General features: G+C 30.7%; 1 protein-coding gene across 1 annotated transcript; it reads right to left on the minus strand.

Moving 5' to 3' along the window:
- Window positions 1-1,517: 1,517 nt before the first annotated feature.
- On the minus strand, window positions 1,518-18,316 carry shg (E-cadherin shotgun). Its single transcript, XM_070645271.1, has 6 exons — window positions 14,370-18,316; window positions 13,506-14,224; window positions 13,169-13,247; window positions 12,819-13,100; window positions 12,598-12,737; window positions 1,518-5,925 (listed from the first exon to the last, which is right to left on the minus strand). The coding sequence occupies exons 1-5, from the start codon at window positions 17,563-17,565 to the stop codon at window positions 12,658-12,660; spliced, it is 4,356 nt and encodes a 1,451-aa protein (XP_070501372.1). The 5' UTR covers window positions 17,566-18,316; the 3' UTR covers window positions 1,518-5,925; window positions 12,598-12,657.
- Between the last annotated feature and the right edge of the window lie 186 nt (window positions 18,317-18,502).

An 18,502-nucleotide genomic window follows, 5' to 3' on the forward strand; every position in this document is an offset into this window, starting at 1 on the left:
TCAAGCTTAAGTTTACTCGGCATATAAATTGATTCCAAAAATCGATAAATTTAGATTCCAAAATAAACTTTTATGAGAAATTCAAAAAAAACATTAAGAAACTAATAAATATTCATGACATCATAAATCAATGCCAGAGTATGCCTTCATTCAATTTGCCAACTGATAATTCTTTTGATTCTGAATTATGTTGTTTCATTTCCCATTTTTATGATCATCATTTCCAACATTTTTCACTCTTAAAGAAGGCAATAAATTCTTAGAAGCCCTTGTGGTTCTTAGTCTTCTTGTTATGCATTTCGGAAATTCCAATCGTTTTATTGCCCACACTCATTTACCTTACAACTTGTTTTTTTTTTATCCAATGACCATTTGTTGTGCCTCATTGCAATTTAATAATAATTATTCGCTTGACTTTTAAAACCGAATGCAATAAAATTTGAACTATAAAATTTACATACACTTCCGGCTAGTCTATTTCGTAGCTGCATATAGACGCAAACAAGGGACGTAAATAAAAACAAATGTGTTTGTTCTCATTGCTCATTTTTTCACTGTGTAAACATTCGTTCGTTCTCATGAATTGCTACCTAACTAGAGTTGCAGTTGCAAACCTGAGGAGAGAAATTTACTGATGCAGAAATGAAAGGTTCTATCCATATGAGAATAAATACATTGAAACTGTAAATTGACAGGGTCATATAGAGAAAGATATATTGAGGAAATGAAGAAAAAGAGGACGCAAAAAACTGCTAAAAATAATATTTAGGGTTGCATTGTCATCGATCTGTAACAGTCGTACATTTATGAGGAACAGGAGAATGTTTAGATAGAGAATCATCGAATCGCATATTTCACTCCCAAAATGTTTTTATTTCCTTCATATCAATTCTCCACGACTGTCAATCAATAAATTTTAATTTAATTTATGGGAACAAGCGACCGAAAATAAAAGCAATGTTGAGCAATGATAGTATTTTATCGTGAAGGGAAAGAAGTTTATTGTGCTGGATATACTTCATCGATAAAACCTTTCAAGTGATTAAGTTGCAAGACATAAAGAAATAAAAAACAGTGATTCATCGAGTTGTAGAAAAATTGAAATTTCCACGAATTACTTCAAAATGTGTTGCTGATTCATCAACAATTTTTGCTTCTACAAGTTTTCCTTTTCTGCCTACTTCTTATAGTCATTGTAAATTTAAGCTGAATTAGCACAATTAGTGGCGTTTTTACATTAGTAATAGAAAAATGAGCAGACGTCGTTATAAGTAGCAACACTAAGATGTTTAGCTATGTGTTATGATGGCGGTCATAAAAATTAAGAATTTACTGCTAAAATGCCAACTCTTTGCTGAAAAATAAATACGAACGAATGAAATGGATTGTGCAACTATGTTTGTTAATTCTTTTAATTTTTTTTTGTTTATTTTCTTCTTTTTCATTTTCATTTTTTTTTTCATTCTTTTTCTTTTTTGTTGAATTTTAAATTTTGTTTCTTTACAAATTTTTTCTTAAAAATATTTTTTGTTTCTGTTTTTCATCATTAAAAATTTCTTTAATTAATTACTTACAATAAAAAATAACAGTTTTACAATTGAAAAATGTAATTGAATTCAATCAAGAAATGATTTGATTTTGATTGAAATTTTCTCGATTCATGATGATGAGGGACTATAGAAGATTGACGAAATCAAGTTTGAAATTAAATTTTTCAATGATTTGTTATGAAAGCGCTCTATATGGTGGATGTGTTTAAATGATTGAATGGATCTTAATTGCAATACGTTCAGTCTTTTAGTTCTAAATTTAATGAAAACAGAACACTGAGTGAAATTTTAAATAAGAATTTTGAGAAACTAGAGAGTTAGGAAGGCTTTTAAAGACTGGTTTCTCATAATTTAGAGCAGTGATGGGCAACCTTATATTTTTTTGCGTACGGCATATGATTCATGGCACTTCCAAAAAAAATTTGCGACGCACTGGTTGTTTACCACTGATTTAGAGAGTACGAAGCCAAAAAATGGAATTATAGAGCTTCAAGCTTAACTATTCCTAGCATCCTCACTAATATCAACTAATATCTCAATATATCGCTGGATATATCGCATTTATAGTCAACAGACAGTCAAATTGACCTTGTATTACAATTATTCTACAAAATCTGATTCTGGATCATCATTATTCATTATTGAGTCTGTCATCGCCAAAAGCAGAAAAGAAATTATTTTTGAAGAGTATGCATAAATAATCTGACCGACGTTCCTCTTTTGCATATTCAATGAACTCTTTAAAAAGATATTAAATGAGAGGAAATTGAGGCACATAAGTTGCAAATGTGCATCACTTTACCGAGAATAACGAATTCAATTTACGATGGCTTATGATCATAAGCATGCATATATGAATTCAATCGATTGAGTGAGCGAACGAGCGATCAAGAGAGCGCAGAGTATCAAGAAAAGGTCAATTTGGTTGTAATTGTAAAGAAAAAAAAAGTATAAGGTTTTTTAATTCAATTTCCAACTCTTCACACACAATACGTTATTGCCTTGAGAAATCGATGCTTGAATGCTGCTTGGAAAAATTATCGCTTTTGACTTTATCGGAATGACGTGAATTGCTTTTGTGACTTTTTTCCTTCTCTCTCTTACACTTCATACATGTTTAGCATGTAAAGGCGTTGGCAATAAGTTTATTTATTTTATTTATTATTCCTCTCTCTAATAACGGCAACAAAATTCTGTTAAAGACTTTTGTTAGGTATAGAAATCATAAGAAGTGACTTTTTTTGGCTCAAAATCCAAGGAGTGGTAAAATTTTGACTCAATTTAATTCAACTCATCACATTGTTATACGTAAAGGGATGTGGAGTCATGTTAAGCTGCTCAATTATGCAAATACAAATTGCGTTTCTTTGTTCATTAGGAGAGCTGATAAGAGTATTTTAAGTTCTTTTTATTACGAAAAGATTAGGAACATAAATTAGCAAAAGCATTTAAAATTCCGTGAATCTTTTTTCTCATCATCATGATCATTATGGGGCGTATAAAAGTTGCACATTAATAGCTTAATGATTTCAAAATCGAAAGAATTCATTAAACTCTTCCGATGCTCCGCATACATAAAATTTCAATAAATTAAACCATTTCTCAATGTTTTTTAAAATGGGAATAAATTTTTAAATAAGAATGTGATAATTTTAAAAATTATTAAAATGGAATGGTTGTTGCTAGTTTCGCTTCCTTTTATAAATTATATTTTGCTTTTCGATACACTTTTTAAGTCTTTTATTGAAAAACAAAATAGATTAATTACATTTTTCTTTTTTTTTCCTAAATTAGTGGCAATGCATTCGAATATTAATTTGAAGTGGAAGAGCTAATTTGGAAAAATGATGAAAAATTTCTATTTTTGCCACACAATTCCTTCATTTTTTCATAATGATTTTGAAATGATGAAATCATAAGCAAATGAATCTGGCGTTCTTTTTATTTGTCTATTATAAACAGAAATGATTTTTTTTTGCTTACACAAGAATAAAGGGAAACTTAAAAGATTGCCTAGAAGTTATAGGCAAACGTCTAACTGATATGATTGTTGTTTCTTGTTTGTTTCTTCTTAAATAAAAGAAGAGAAATTATAAGGTTAAAATATTAGTTTTTAATTAATTTACGACGAGACATCTTAAGGAATAGTTCAGTTTTGATGGCCGGCATTAAGGAGTTAGGTGTCTACTATTTGATTTTCCATTTTGTGGATTAGTCAACTAATTAGACACATTTGAAGTCGACCCGAAGTGTACTCACAAAAATGAGCGTACTCCTAAACATACTCAATCAATATAATTGAGTATGCTCGCTGTTGCTTCAACTCCTTAATGCTGATCATCATAATAGAACAACCTATACGGAATTCTTTTACGATTTCAATTTTATACAATAAAACTTATAAAAAAATTATTTATTTAAAAAATTATTCTAGTTCTAACTAAAAATTTTGGAGGCACTTGTTTCAACTTATAAATTAAACGAGTTTAATTATTAAATTTTGGATTCATTTCACTTCTTTTTTCAATACATTTTCATTTAGCTTTTTAAAGTCTTTATAGTTTTGATTAATTTGATTACAAAAATGATTAAGGTCAAAAGTATTGGTTTAGCTAATGGATTAAGTGCATAGAGAAATTCGAGATTTTTTACACCAAAATATAAACCGACAGTCAACATTGAAATTACCAACTGTGAAGTTACGAAGTAATTTTGTTTTTTGGTAGAGATTTACAAGCTGTCTAACAGGAAAAAAATGGAAATTTCTAAAACTCATGTTTTCTTCTCACTAATTAAATTTGACTTGGTCATTTCGTATGATGGATTATTTCTTCTTATGCTTGTTTGTCTAAAGCACTTTGTTTCTCTCTTTTTGACTACACCATTTGAATTGCAAATTTTTGATATTTTACTACTTCGAAAATAACAAATTTGCTTGTGTGGTCAATTTTATAAATTAAATTTAGTGATTTCATATTTTGTTTTACTCTCTGCATATATTTCTTTACACGAGAATCATGGCTGTTGTAGCAAGTAAAAATATGCAGCTCATTGTTGCTTGCATGTTTTTTGAAAGCTATTTTTCTGGTTTTATTCGTACGTAAATTGTGAATCACACCCAAGTCGACAAGGTTATAGTCCGAGTAACACGGGGTATGTCTTTTGACGTTGAAATGGTTAGTAAGCTTCTAGCTGACTAGATATTATCTAACTATTTATGAATCAAACTATGTCGTCTTGAGTAATGAGACATATTGAACACATTGAGGTGATATTACAAAGATCAATGTCTTGAATATGAAGCACAAATGGCAACGTACTCAGAACATACAGTAATGTAAACTATACTATAGTAATGAGTTCTCATGAGAAGAAATATTTGCATTTCGATCACATTCTGTATGAAATTTCTAATATAAATGTTGTTTAATAAAAAATATTGTACATATATCGATGTAAATATATGATTTTTATTTAGTAAAATCTAAAAAATCTTGTTATGTAGAATTCTTTGAAGGCAGTTTCTAAGACATTTTCCACGTTTCTTTTGCTATTAAATGCACTTTTAATGTATTTTGTATTCATTTTTTTCTAATAGTTTTAAAGTTTTGTTGGCTTAATTAATATTAATTGGCCGGAATTTTGTCATATATGTATTAGAAAATTTTCCAAAAAAAAAATTATGTATTATTTTTAACTATATTGATAGTTTTATGCTTACTGCCAGAATTGTCTAAATATTATCAGTACATTTTTTTCAAATTTTTCTCATATTTTATTTTACATATATCATATGAATATTTATAATTTTTTAATCTAATCATAAGCTAAACATAAAATCACAAATATTTTTCCATGAAATTAACTTTTTTGATATTTCTATATCGTCTAAGAGATGTCAGAGAATGAACTCGTTAAGAAAATATTTTATGGACTCTTTTAAAATTCCATTTGATTATCAAATGAAATTTAGTTTCAATTTACTAGCTATAAATTCCAGTAGAAAATAGATGATTGAAATATCTTACATATCTAGTGACGTCATCAATGACTGCATGTCCCAACATCCACACATTCATTTAACTTTTCGTGATGATGATTATTGGAATTATTTAACATTAATGTTCAATCTCACACTTTTATGCATCATTCTTGATGATCAACGACTTAAGGCGCACAGAAGATGAGGTTCAATGCTTCAATTAAATGCGTAGATGATGAATATTATTAACAATAATAATATGTATTGGATGCGAGGATCGACGATCTTCAATTATATTGACTTGTTATTATCGTAGAAAATAGTCGTGAAACATTAAACCTCTACACAACACTCCATCCAGACATGTCTTATAACAAAAAAAAATTAAATTCACTGTAAAGAAAAAAGAAATAAGAATTATGAGAAAAAAGAATCAAGAAAAAAAAATTATTACTAACGACTTCAAACGGTCATTCACACAGACACAAAGAAAGGTAAGCAGATATACAAGCCACAATCTGTGACTGTATTGTAATACACAACAGAATCTTTCTTCTTATTCCAAAAAATCACATCGAATTAAATATTTTATATCAAGAGACGAGAATGATAACAAAAGAAATGGAAAGAAAATAAATTTAAATGACCCCGAAAATTTCTCTACACTTTCGTGCTCACTGCTGCTGCTCCCGGAAAAATGATCATCATAATTTTATGTGTAGATTCTCAAATACACATTACATCAACAGCCAAAGTTTAAAAAAAATGGCCGAGTTTTAATTTCTTACCTTCCACAATCTTTCTCTTCTGATTCCTTCTTCTACCTTCGCTTTCTTACTGCTGCTGCTCTTATTATTATTATTATTACTTCTTTTTTGTGAAATTTAGGAGAACAGAATTGAATATAAAATACAAGAAGGAATAAAATGTTAAGGGATAGCAACTATATGTTAATGCCTTATCGATAAATCAAATTGAATTTATCTGATACAAATTCATTCCTTGCCTATATATCCATAATTTATGATAACTCCTTGTTAACGTATTAAGATATGCCTGAGAGAATTTAGTGATATAAATATGTATGCTTATTAAAATTTAATATAAATTCAGCACTGTAGTGGAAATTTCAGAAAATGCCCATTCTCATTTTAAATGCCAAGAATTTACATACGAATAAGCTGCGATGCAAGATAAAAGAATTTAAAAAATTTGAAATTTATATCGTAAGGTGAAAAGTTTTAGACCCCCATTACTCAACATCAAGCACATTTTGAGGAACATAAATTCTTCCATTTCATAGATCCAATTCAAAATATCGAGTGAAAGAAACTAACTAACACAACCTGAACAGGTAAAAGAGAGAATAGACTCAAACATCAACATAAAAACGTGGTTACGAGTAATTTTATACAAGCTGTTTGTTATTTTTCTTATGTCCTCTTTGGACGTTCTTTCAATTTTTTTTGTTGTAGTTTCGATACATAAAGTACTCGTCATTCTACCACAACGACTGAGAATGTTATGATAATATAGAGAAATCATATACACATAAAATAAAAATGTGCTGTTGATAAGAAAATAAAGTAGAATCGCGCGGTTATTTATTCCGTGGAAAGCTTCAAGCTTCATTCAACGGTTTTTTCTTCTTCTTCTCTGATAAGGTTTCGGGTTTTGTTGTGTCGTTTTTCACTTTAATCATCAGAAAACCATCTATTTCATGATTCTTTAAACAGCACAGCACAATAAAACGGTATATTTTATATTTTATAGAAAATGCTTTTGGATAAATGCATTAATAGCAATCGAATGCACAATTATCATTTCTATTCTGTGGATTTTATTTAATCTTCTAAATTAGATCATTAAGATGATGCTTTTTCCACCACACAAAAATATACAAGAAATATATAATTTAACGAACAAAGCATTAATTCCCATTCTCATTGTTGTTATGCTTCGATGAAATGTGGCAACAATGCCTCTACCTTATTTTTCTCACTTCTTTTTATTCCTTTTGTGATAATCTTCTACTTCTTTTAACAATTTTATTTCAGTTTTTTTCAGTTTTTTTTTTGTGAATAAATGTTTCAATGATTCGATCACGATTTCTAATTCTTTCTCGCTTACTCTCCTCTCATACTTATAATTTTTAATATGTCGATGTATGACTCACAAGCAAGCAAACGATCATCAAATGATTTTTGAATTATGGGTATTTTTTAATGTAGCAAAAATAATATGAAGTGGCTGAAAATGTGCTGAATAAGGGAAGGCAGAGGCAAATTATAGGAGCAGGAAGGCAGCCCCTAACTGTTAACTGAATGTGTCATTCGACGGAAATTTGTCACTTACCAGCTTGCCGTATTTTTAATTTTTAAGGGGATTCTGAACCATTTATTTAAACAAGCCGTCCTTGGACCCCCTAACTACGTCCATTAGGAAAAGGAAGGAGAGAGAAATATATTATTAACTATTATTATGCATGTGGCTTATTGTACAATGAGAAGAAAGAGGTTCATTTATTATGGACGCCAAAAAACTTGTACCATTGCTGACTGGCTGGGTATTATTGTTTGTTGTTCGCTGATCAACGTTCGAAATTCGATCTACATACATAGTTATTATTGTGACCATTACAGCAACAAATCAAGCGTTTCTATTATTTCATTTTCGCAACAATTGATTTTTTTTCTCTCATTTCTACACAAAATGGCAACATTGGTGCTGCTGTTGCTGTTACTAATGCTGCTTGTGAACAAAAGTAAATTTTAAATTGAATTTTAGATATTTTTGAACCTTTCAAGTTTGTATGTAGAGCGCATTAAGTGAAATCAATGTCATATTTTGAGAGTCATTAGTCAAAACATTTAGCTTTAATGACTTAAAGCTTGAAATGCAAATTTTACTTATTCTCTTTGCAGTAATTAAATCCCCATAACATTTGTTAATTCTCATAATGATCATCATTTTCCAATTTATGTACATAAATTGTACATGGCTTTAGGCAATCAACATTATCACAACCAATAAACAACAACCGCACCTTCATTGCTCTCAATTGGATTTCATTTACTATACTAGAGAAATTTTGTATCCAATTTTATGAAATTTGAGTAAATGTAAATATTTATTAATTTATAAAGTTTCTGTTTGACTTTTTCTCGTCCCTAATAGTGCAGATTTTAAAATATGTATCGAAATTTGAGGAAATTCCCACACTCAAATGGTAGCATCTAAAAGGTTCAATTTTGAAGAAGACACCGGAAAGTGAGCGTATCAATTACAGGTATTTCTTTTACTAATCACTGGAACATATAAGGTTGAAAGCCGCTGCATTACTATGTTTGTGATAAAGAATATTCTAAATACCTGCTGACTAGTAGTTAGCAAACAATTACATAATTAAAATTCTTAAAGATGAGAATCGTAAGAAGTCAAGTTCTTTGCGTGGGAATTTTAAATGCTTTCAATGAAATTATGAAGCAGAAAAAAATTCCTTCTTTCCAATTTAATGTTCTTTCCAACTATCCATCCATCATCTGCTGTCAACTTTTGCTATCTATTCTTTATTTGTTTCCGCAAATACATAAAGAAAAGGAAATTCAATCAATCTCTATTTATAATACACAAAAACTTAGAGCTTCTTGAATTTTTGTTGTTTCATCATTTATATGAACATGCACATGCATTTCGATCATCATTTGACGTCACTGTCATGCACATGACGCTCTAAAAACACAGAAACAGAGGAACAAAACAAAATAAAATAATACAGGTTCTTAATAAATTCAACGGCAGAAGCAAAACAGAGAAAAAGTATGTTTGATGGTTAATAAAAAAAATTTTAGTTCCAATGTTCCACAAACTAGTCTATTACTGTAATTTTTTAATCATTCATTTTGTCAGTCAGCGGCTCATCGTAATAATAATTTTGGTGAATGGTTTTCGAAATGAATTTTATGGGCCAGCGATATTCTAATTTTTTATTTATTTAAACAGAATGAAGGGTTTTGAGTAATAAAATGCTCTATTGGGAAACTTCAAGATGATTAATCGACGGCAATTTTTCAATTGTCTAATTTTTGTGATAAGCAATAATGTTATTACACATTTATTTTTATTTTATGGATGTTGTTATAGTTTGAATATTAAAAATATATAATGATGATAAGCTACTCATGATCGCTTCATAAGGGATCATCGAGAGTCGTTAAATTAGATTTTATTGCTGCACTGTCATATATGAGAAGCCACAAAAAATGAGGTTGTAGAAATTATTATTATTCATTTCAATATTCGAAGAAATGACGGATGTCAAGTCATAAGCAATTGTATCATTTTTCATGAACTTCATCACGCTTTAATACATTTGATGTATGATGTGCATTTTTCTAACTTAAACTTCTGATTAAATAAATTATTATTCTTCTGTCTGCATCTTTTTGAAGAGCATCCCATCATCAATTTTCTCATTTATTCCACAAACTTTCTTAAACGACAAAAGGGAGATCTCATTTATTTCGATTGCATACTTAAATATAAGAGAAATACTTTTTATGGCATACTATAAATTCATTAATTTCACTTCCCTTGCTTATTCTCATGAAAAAAATTAAAAAAATATGCTTGCTTATATTTATGTGCTTAAAAAAAGCAACAAGCAGTAGCATCAGTATTCATAATATATAAATTTGAAACAGATTTTTATCTCGCGTGCACATTCCCTAATGAAAACAGAAGAAAATAAGCAACAGCACCAAAACATTTATATGATCCATTAAGGAATTTTCTCTCAAAAAAAAAAAATATTAACAAGCATAAAACATTTATCTTTTAATTCTATACTGTACTGAATACAGTTTTTCATCTAATAAAAGAACTTCTCGTTTAATTAAGAATGCCTACAACTCTTCCACAAACACATTTGTTCATAAACGAGCAGTCGGTCTGCTTGTTGACTAGAATTTTTCGGCACAGTCAATCATTTGGAATGACAAGTGTGTGGCATCAAGTCAAAGAGAAAGTGTTTACAAAACACCAAGAATTTATGACTTAAATACATACTAAAAGATTATGGAATGCGTTATCAAGCATCTAAAGCAAGATCTCATCATACTTAATATACAATGTTGTAATTTACAATTCAAAAAGCGCACGCTGAATGTCTGAGTGTCACCATGACCCATCAACATGATAAATTATTCGTGCGAGAACAGCAATCTAGCTAATTTTATAGCACAATAATTGCAAAATCTCACTACAACTAATATAGCAACATCATCTGATGGATAGAGCCGACTTGTCAGTAACAAGAATGCATTTTAGTAAACATGAAATAAAAAACTTTGCAATTGATGTAAAAGTTGTGTTCGAAATAAAACAACAAAACAATAGCATGCCATTCAGCCTTTAACATAAATAAGTTTTTATGGCGTCACATAGACATAAATTACCATCAATTTGTACAGTCGAAAGATGAAGCGTACAAAAAAAAATTATGAAAATTTATGAATTGTGCGAAAATAATATTCAATTTAAACTAATGTGTAATCATCGTATAGAGCACGGTCAAATATATCACACAGATAGAGTTTAATAGACCAGAAACTGCAAATTAAAAGAATCATCATAATTCTCTCATTTAAATAGTAATTTAATTATAAATATTTCAGCACGTGCGATTTTTCTCTCTCTTAATTACACATCCATAGCAGAGGCACTATGAATGTTTTTACTATTGTGGGAAAAAGAACAGACGCAGCTAGCAGTCGTAATTGTAGAATGTGAAATCATTACTTGTTTGTTTACACTCATCAAATCTCTATAATAATTCCCAAATCTATTAATGAACTAGCAATGAGTAGGTTAGTGTTGGAAAAGAGCGAGAAGAAATAAATAAAAAAAAAAATGTTGTGTCAGATCCAGAATGATTTACAGATGCAAACGGCAAGCAATACAATCATCATTTATGGGCTTTCACAGTATGTATGCTGGTAAGCATTAAAAAATGCGATATAATCCCTTTTGTACCCTTCAATGATTGCTCTTTACCCATTAATACACATTGTTGTACTAGCATGAGACTTGAATTACTTCATGAAACCGAAAACCGTCCAATCAGTTTCAGATTTCATAAAAAATTGAAATTTTTGTGTCTTGGAACCCTCTTGACGATAGATTTTTTTTTTCAAGTATCATGACACTAAGGGTTACAAAAATAAAATTTATGGATTCGTCATGGTTCGGAATTTTTGTTTCATGACATCACAAAACTTTCTCAAAATCATTCTTATAATACAGTCTGCTTGCAATCAAAATCAGCATTATTACTAACAATTTTCTTATTATAATTCAAATAGATGTACATTGTTGATATGTCACCGACAAAGTCTAAACATTTCAAATGAAAAACTTAAGTGAGTCACCGAAAAAGAAATACTTGAGGCTTGAAAATTGAGATACAAGAATGAGTGACACATTTATGAGAACATCATCTTGAAAACATTGTTTTAATTATTCGTTCCATTTAGTTTATGTAACTAGCGACAGGCAGAGCATAAAAAAGACCCGAAATTTTTCATCGTCTTCTTCTCACTCTTTTGTTTTATGATGTCAAAAAAGAAAGAATAAGATGTATTAAAGAGAAGAGCAACAAATGCATTGACGAGTATTTTCTCATGCAACATGTGAATATTGAAAGGATAAATAAGATAAACAAGAAGAAGAAAATGAGTAATTGAAGTGAGAAATGAGATGGAACACTTGTTGATGTGCATTTTTATGTTCAATTGATTAATCGCTTCACTGAAAAATTTAACATAATATGTATATACGCAAGATTGGTTAATGTATCTCATTATGTTTGGAATTCTAGTTTGAAATATAGACACATATTGATTAGGGAAGAAGATATCTAATTTCAGAAGCTTAGAGAAACATCAACAAGAGGATTGAGTAGTAGAGAAAACAGAAACATCACTTCACATATTGAATACATCAAACTATCAATCATTAATCATTCATTCCACAATATATCATTGATGATAAATTAATCCAACTCACCAGCTTCAGTTAAAGAAATTTTCTTCTACATTCTTTACTTATTAAAAAAAAATTCGATCTTCAAATTCTCCATCCTTCATCAGCATCAACATTTGAGTCTGTATCGGATGGCTCTTCACCATACATATCGGCTAGTTTACCTATACATTTTTTAAAATAAATAAAAAGTAAAAAATTAATTCCAATTCAGTGAATCATTTTACAGAGAAATTGAGACTTACGGAATCTTGGTCCGAAATTTGATAAGTAATTAAATTTGAGATCTCCATCATCGGTACATGAAGCTAAACTTGATAGTGATCCGGAGCTATTTCCGTCACCTTCATAAGCGTAATGTCTTACATCATCGACTGGATATGCATCATTGTCTTTGTCGCATGCATCTTTCTTATCTGTTAAAAATGCTCCAATGTCTGGAACTTCGTGCGCTTCTTTCTGTCTTAAGTCTTTGTACAATTTATCTTCGTAAATTGGTGGTCCACGTAAAACGTTTAAGTCATAATCTATTTATAGAAATAGAAATTCATAACTTAGTTATTTACGTTATGTGAAAATAAGTTCCAACAATTACCTGTATCTCTTTCCCCGCCACCTTCATCTTCGTAATTAATAATTGTTTCTCGAATATCATCCATATCTTTCTCATGCCACTATACATAATTAAATGAAAGAGAAATCATGAATTAGTACACAAATTAATTATGCAAAAATTGAATAATGCATTTTATGTGACCGAAAGTTAATGCTTAGACTTAAAAAAATATAAATTTCATTGTTCATATAACAAGTTTCAAATTAAATACAATTAGCTTACAAAGCATCTATAAAATATAAAATGACATGAATAAGCACTAAAATGCATTAGACAGGAAATTTTCTCATTATTCAATTAATCTTGAAATACTTACACCATCGTAAGACTTTTTATGGACGACAACGGCAAGAATTAAAATGATGAGAAGTAAGATGCATCCGATAAGTGCATAGATAAAGTTACTAGCAACACCGAATGTTACAGCTGCTGCCAAGGATCTTTCACATCCCGGATCTACATGTTGTGCCAGACTAGGCTGTCCAAGATTATATGTAAAGTCATTAATTGTAAGATTTTTAATACATCCTATATAGCCGCGCATTGTTGGTGCATATGTCCAATTGTAAGCTGATCGTAATACATCAAGATTTACACTCGATCCACCAAGATGGATTGGAGCGTTTACGTTGAGGAATTCATTTTTGCCTTGTGGGGCACGCAAACTCATACAGTCGCTAAGTTTACAATTATCTACCGTCATTTCGGCACTTGTTTTAGTCAAAAGAATGTCGACAACGTGAAAACGTCCGGTTTCTAATTTGGTATAATTATGATGAATTCTAACTGCACCGGTACCATAATCGACAATAAGTACAGGGTATCCATCAACTAATTCTAATGCTAAAAAGTCTGAGATTGGTAGTCGATCCATATAGCTCATCGGACCGACATACATAACTAATCCATTTTCGTTTTCGGGTTTCAATTCGAGTGATATTTTTGTCGAGTCGCATGGGTCGATTGGTGGATAGAGAGCCCAACTATTTCCAGAAAATCCAACAGTAATTTGCTGACAGTTTGGTCCCTCGAAACCTTTAATAAAAAAGTATTAAAATGAATTCAAAATGTTAAAATCAGATGCTTGTTAAACAGATGATTCATGGTCGACTGCTTTAAAATGTTTTAAATGTATATACAATATTTAAAATGAGAATAATAAGAAGAAATTAAAACGTACCTTTCGGACATTCACATGTATTTGCGAATGCAGTTCCTCCATTATAGCAGACCGGTTCTCCGTGCTTCGGCTCAAAACATTTACATTCAGTTCTTACAAATGCATTAACTCCAACAAATGAGGTACGATTTGTGTACACAGACAATGGAACGTTTGACTTTTCCAATACATTCATGCACGATGATTCACATTTTGCTTTTTCAATGAGGCATTCGTCAATGTTTATCATCATGACTTTAGATCCCAGTTTCTCTTCCAATTTATTTTTGTTTTGTAAAATTTTTCCATTCAACTTTTCCGGTTCATAATATGGACTGCCATGAGCTGAGAATCGTACATCCAATATTGCTGAATCACGATCGTTTTTAAGAACTGTAAATATGTCTACATTTTCTCGGCTTACATTAAATAGTTCCGTAATAAAGTCATGCAATTTTTCTTTCGGACTAATTGAGTTTCCATCATCGACAAACTTCTCTGCTGAAATGTCAACAAACCGAATCGATCCGCTCTTGTCAACGGCCTCTTCTGGAATTTCTTTTACTGTTACTTGTACATATGCGGTTACATCATGGCGAGTGCCGTAAGGCATTGTTTCGACTACCCTAAACTCTAAACTGTAAATGCCTTCTTTTGTTCCTTGTATCATTGTTATCATTCCACTATTTTCGTCGAGTGAAAAGTGATCACTAACTTTGCCGTCTTGCCAAAAGAAGTTTTTATCAGGTAAATCCCAATCATCTGGATCATCAACATACACACGACCAATTTCAGTATCTGGTGCCTCTCCTTTGTAGTTGTATACGAAAATTGAGCTTGAACCTTCCTTCATTTCATTGTCATTTACATCACCAATAATTAAGTGCAAGTAACTGACATTAGACATTGGAGGTTCACCACCATCACGAATCATAATTGGAATGAAATATTCTTTTTGTGCTTCTCGATCAAATGATGTAAGAGCAACTAGCTGATCACTGTTTTCTATGCTGAATTTATTCTTGATATCATTACTGGCATTTTCCCATAATTCAAATTCATATCGATATCCATTTGTCTCTTTTTCATCATAATCATCAGCCAAAAGGGATGTAATAATACCAGGTTGGTGATTTTCAGGCCAAACAATTGGCATATTCATACTTAAAAATGGTGCATTGTCGTTAATATCGTTAAGAATGATAATAACTGTTTGTGTTTGAGATAATCCTTGACCATCCTCGTCAGTAGCTGTTACTAAGATTTGCCATTCTTTATGTCCATTTGGCTTGTCACGATCAAGGTGCTTAATATTTCTCAAGCAACCATATGCATCGATCGTAAGGAGGTCACGTTGCTCTTTCTTGGAAATTTCGTATCTTATGTGCTGATCTAAATTACGATCTTTAATATCCGGATCGTATGCATTCATAATGAAAATACAGTCTGGATGAATTTTTTCTTCATCAATTTTCGATCGATATTCTTCTTCTACAAAGACTGGCGGGCAATCATTAACATTAGCAACAGTAATTTTTACTATTGCAAAATCACTATAAATTCCGTCAAATGCTTTGATCTTTAATGAGTATTCTGTGATTTTTTCATAATCCAGGCTATGCTTAATTGTTATTCGTCCTGTTTTATCAATCTCAAATGTATCATCAATATTTCCATTTTCTATTGAGTATTCAATATTTGATGCTGTGTCAGGATCTTCAGCAGTGACTTCAATAACTAGTGCATTTTTATTGGAATCTTCAGGTATACGATCTGCGAGATATTCATCGTTTCTAAATTGAGGCGGGTGATCATTTTTATCTGCAACCTCAATTCGGAAAACTTGAGCGGCTGAATTAGGCTTGCCAGTTGTAAAAAGTGCAGAAGGTGCACCGTCAGTAGCAACAATTTTTACATTATAAAACTCTTGACTTTCACGATCAAGACTTTGCTTTGCTGTAACTACACCCGTGATTGGATCAATTTGAAATATTTCATTATTATCGGCTAGTTCAAAAGTCACTGCATTGAAAGGCGATGTTGCATCATTATCAATTGCACGAACGATCATGACCTGTGTACCGGGTGGCTCATTCTCGAGTATAGTTCCAGTATCGACTTCCACAAATGATGGAATATTATCATTTACATCTTCGACCTTAATTTTGATATTGTGCTCACTCATAATATTATGAGAATTTTTGACAATTACTGTTAATGAATAATCAGTCGTCACTTCATAGTCCAAAGATTTTCCGAGTAAAATTGAGGCGTCGTTACCGTTTTGATACAAAACGAATGTTTTCTTTGAGTTTGTTTGTTCAGTGCGGCCAGTAAGTAGCTCAAAAATTAAATCAGGTTTTTCAGGAACATTAGATTTTGCCGATAAAGTCACGAGCTTCTTTTCAAACTGATTAAAATTTTCTTTTAAAATTATTGGATCATTTGGCGGATCAACAAATGTTGGCGCCTTTTTGTTTGATTCTATGACCTCAATTTTAACTTCTGTGTCAGCCTGTTGACTCTCGTCTGGTTTAATATTGTATGCTTGTACATTAATCGTATACCACTGACCGGGTTTCTTATCAATTGGCCTTGCCAATGTCAACACACCAGTTATGTTATCCAAATGAAAATATTTAGCATGTGGCTTGTTATCCAATAATCTATATCTCACAATTGAAAATTCACCGTCATCAAGATCAGTAGCTGAAATTCTCATTACTTGATCTTTTACTTGCCTATCTTCAGGCAATGGCTCACTATATTTACTTTTATCAAAAACTGGTGGATTGTCATTTATATCCTCAATTGTAACCTTAAATGTACAAATGTCTTCGAGTGGCGGTCTGCCATTGTCTGTGACACGAACGGTCAGGTAAATTTCTTTTTCACGAGCCGGCTCATCGCGATCGAAAATGTGATTTGTGGTAATTATTCCACTCGTCGGATCGATTTTAAATTTTGGTCGTTCACTTGCAGGCATAATAAATCCGAAATCAATTCGATCCTGTTTATCCGGATCATATGCGTCGATTCTTGTAACGTATGTGCCATGTGATTGTTCTTCTTTAATAACCGGTGCATATGATTTACAATCTCTTATGATTGGCTTTCGATTGTCAACACTACTACTTATTTCAGCTATTGCTGCACTTAATAGACACATAAATAGAATAATTGATATGAACTTTTCCATATTCTTAGATGTTCCCATTTTTGGCTCTCAATTATTGTTTATTTATTTTTATTTATTACTCATACATTCACTTATTTTTTTTTGTGATTGACTTACACATAAGCTTCTTCTTTATTCATCACTTCATTAAATATTTCTTCAATTAATCATCTCATTTTTTTTCTTCTATTTGGTTTATTCATTGATGATGCAAAAGGCACATAAATTGAGACACTTTAAATTCACAAGAAGCTTCTTTTGTTAATTTAATTAAATTTCATTTCTATTCCACTTATTATATTTTGTACTTGTTATGAATCATACACATTGAATTCTGGTTTTAACAATTTTTATTTTACTTCTTATTTCTTCTCTTTCACTTTAACTTTTTTCCACTTCTTGCCTTCTTCTTATTCTTTTCTTTTTTCAAGATTTTACGATCATCATCTTCTTTTTTTCTTACACATTTAATTTTTCCTTATTCTATTGCTTGTGTTGTGCCATGTTATTTTATGTTACCTGTATTTGGTATACGATATATAAGTATAAAACTGAATACATGTGAGACAGGTAAAAAGAAGAAAGACACTTAAAGTAGTGGTTGTAATTTGGGTGTAATTCAATTTTTATGCGTTAATTCTTTACACGATTTCTTATCTATTTTCACCGATAATAAATGAATGCACTGTAGAATATTAAATTATAAATTACGTTTATCAATAATTGCGCGAAATGCCGGAAATCGCGATTTTTAGAAAAAAAATTACAGCAACGATGTTAATTGGTAAAAGACTCGTCACTCACTGATTCACAAAAGTGTTTTATGCTCACAAAAAGCCGCTTCAAGTGTCGGCACGAGATGGCGCAAAACTCAGTTAGTGACTGACTTCAGAGACGTCTACAGGGGAAGTCTGAAAATTAAAAGTTTAAAATTTTGTAAAAAATTCTTCAACGTCTTGTGCTGAATGTTTCATAC

Source organism: Chironomus tepperi, unplaced genomic scaffold (genome assembly GCF_022539635.2).
Source record: "Chironomus tepperi strain 1889 unplaced genomic scaffold, CSIRO-AGI_Ctep_v1 contig_354, whole genome shotgun sequence".
Taxonomy (NCBI): domain Eukaryota; kingdom Metazoa; phylum Arthropoda; class Insecta; order Diptera; family Chironomidae; genus Chironomus; species Chironomus tepperi.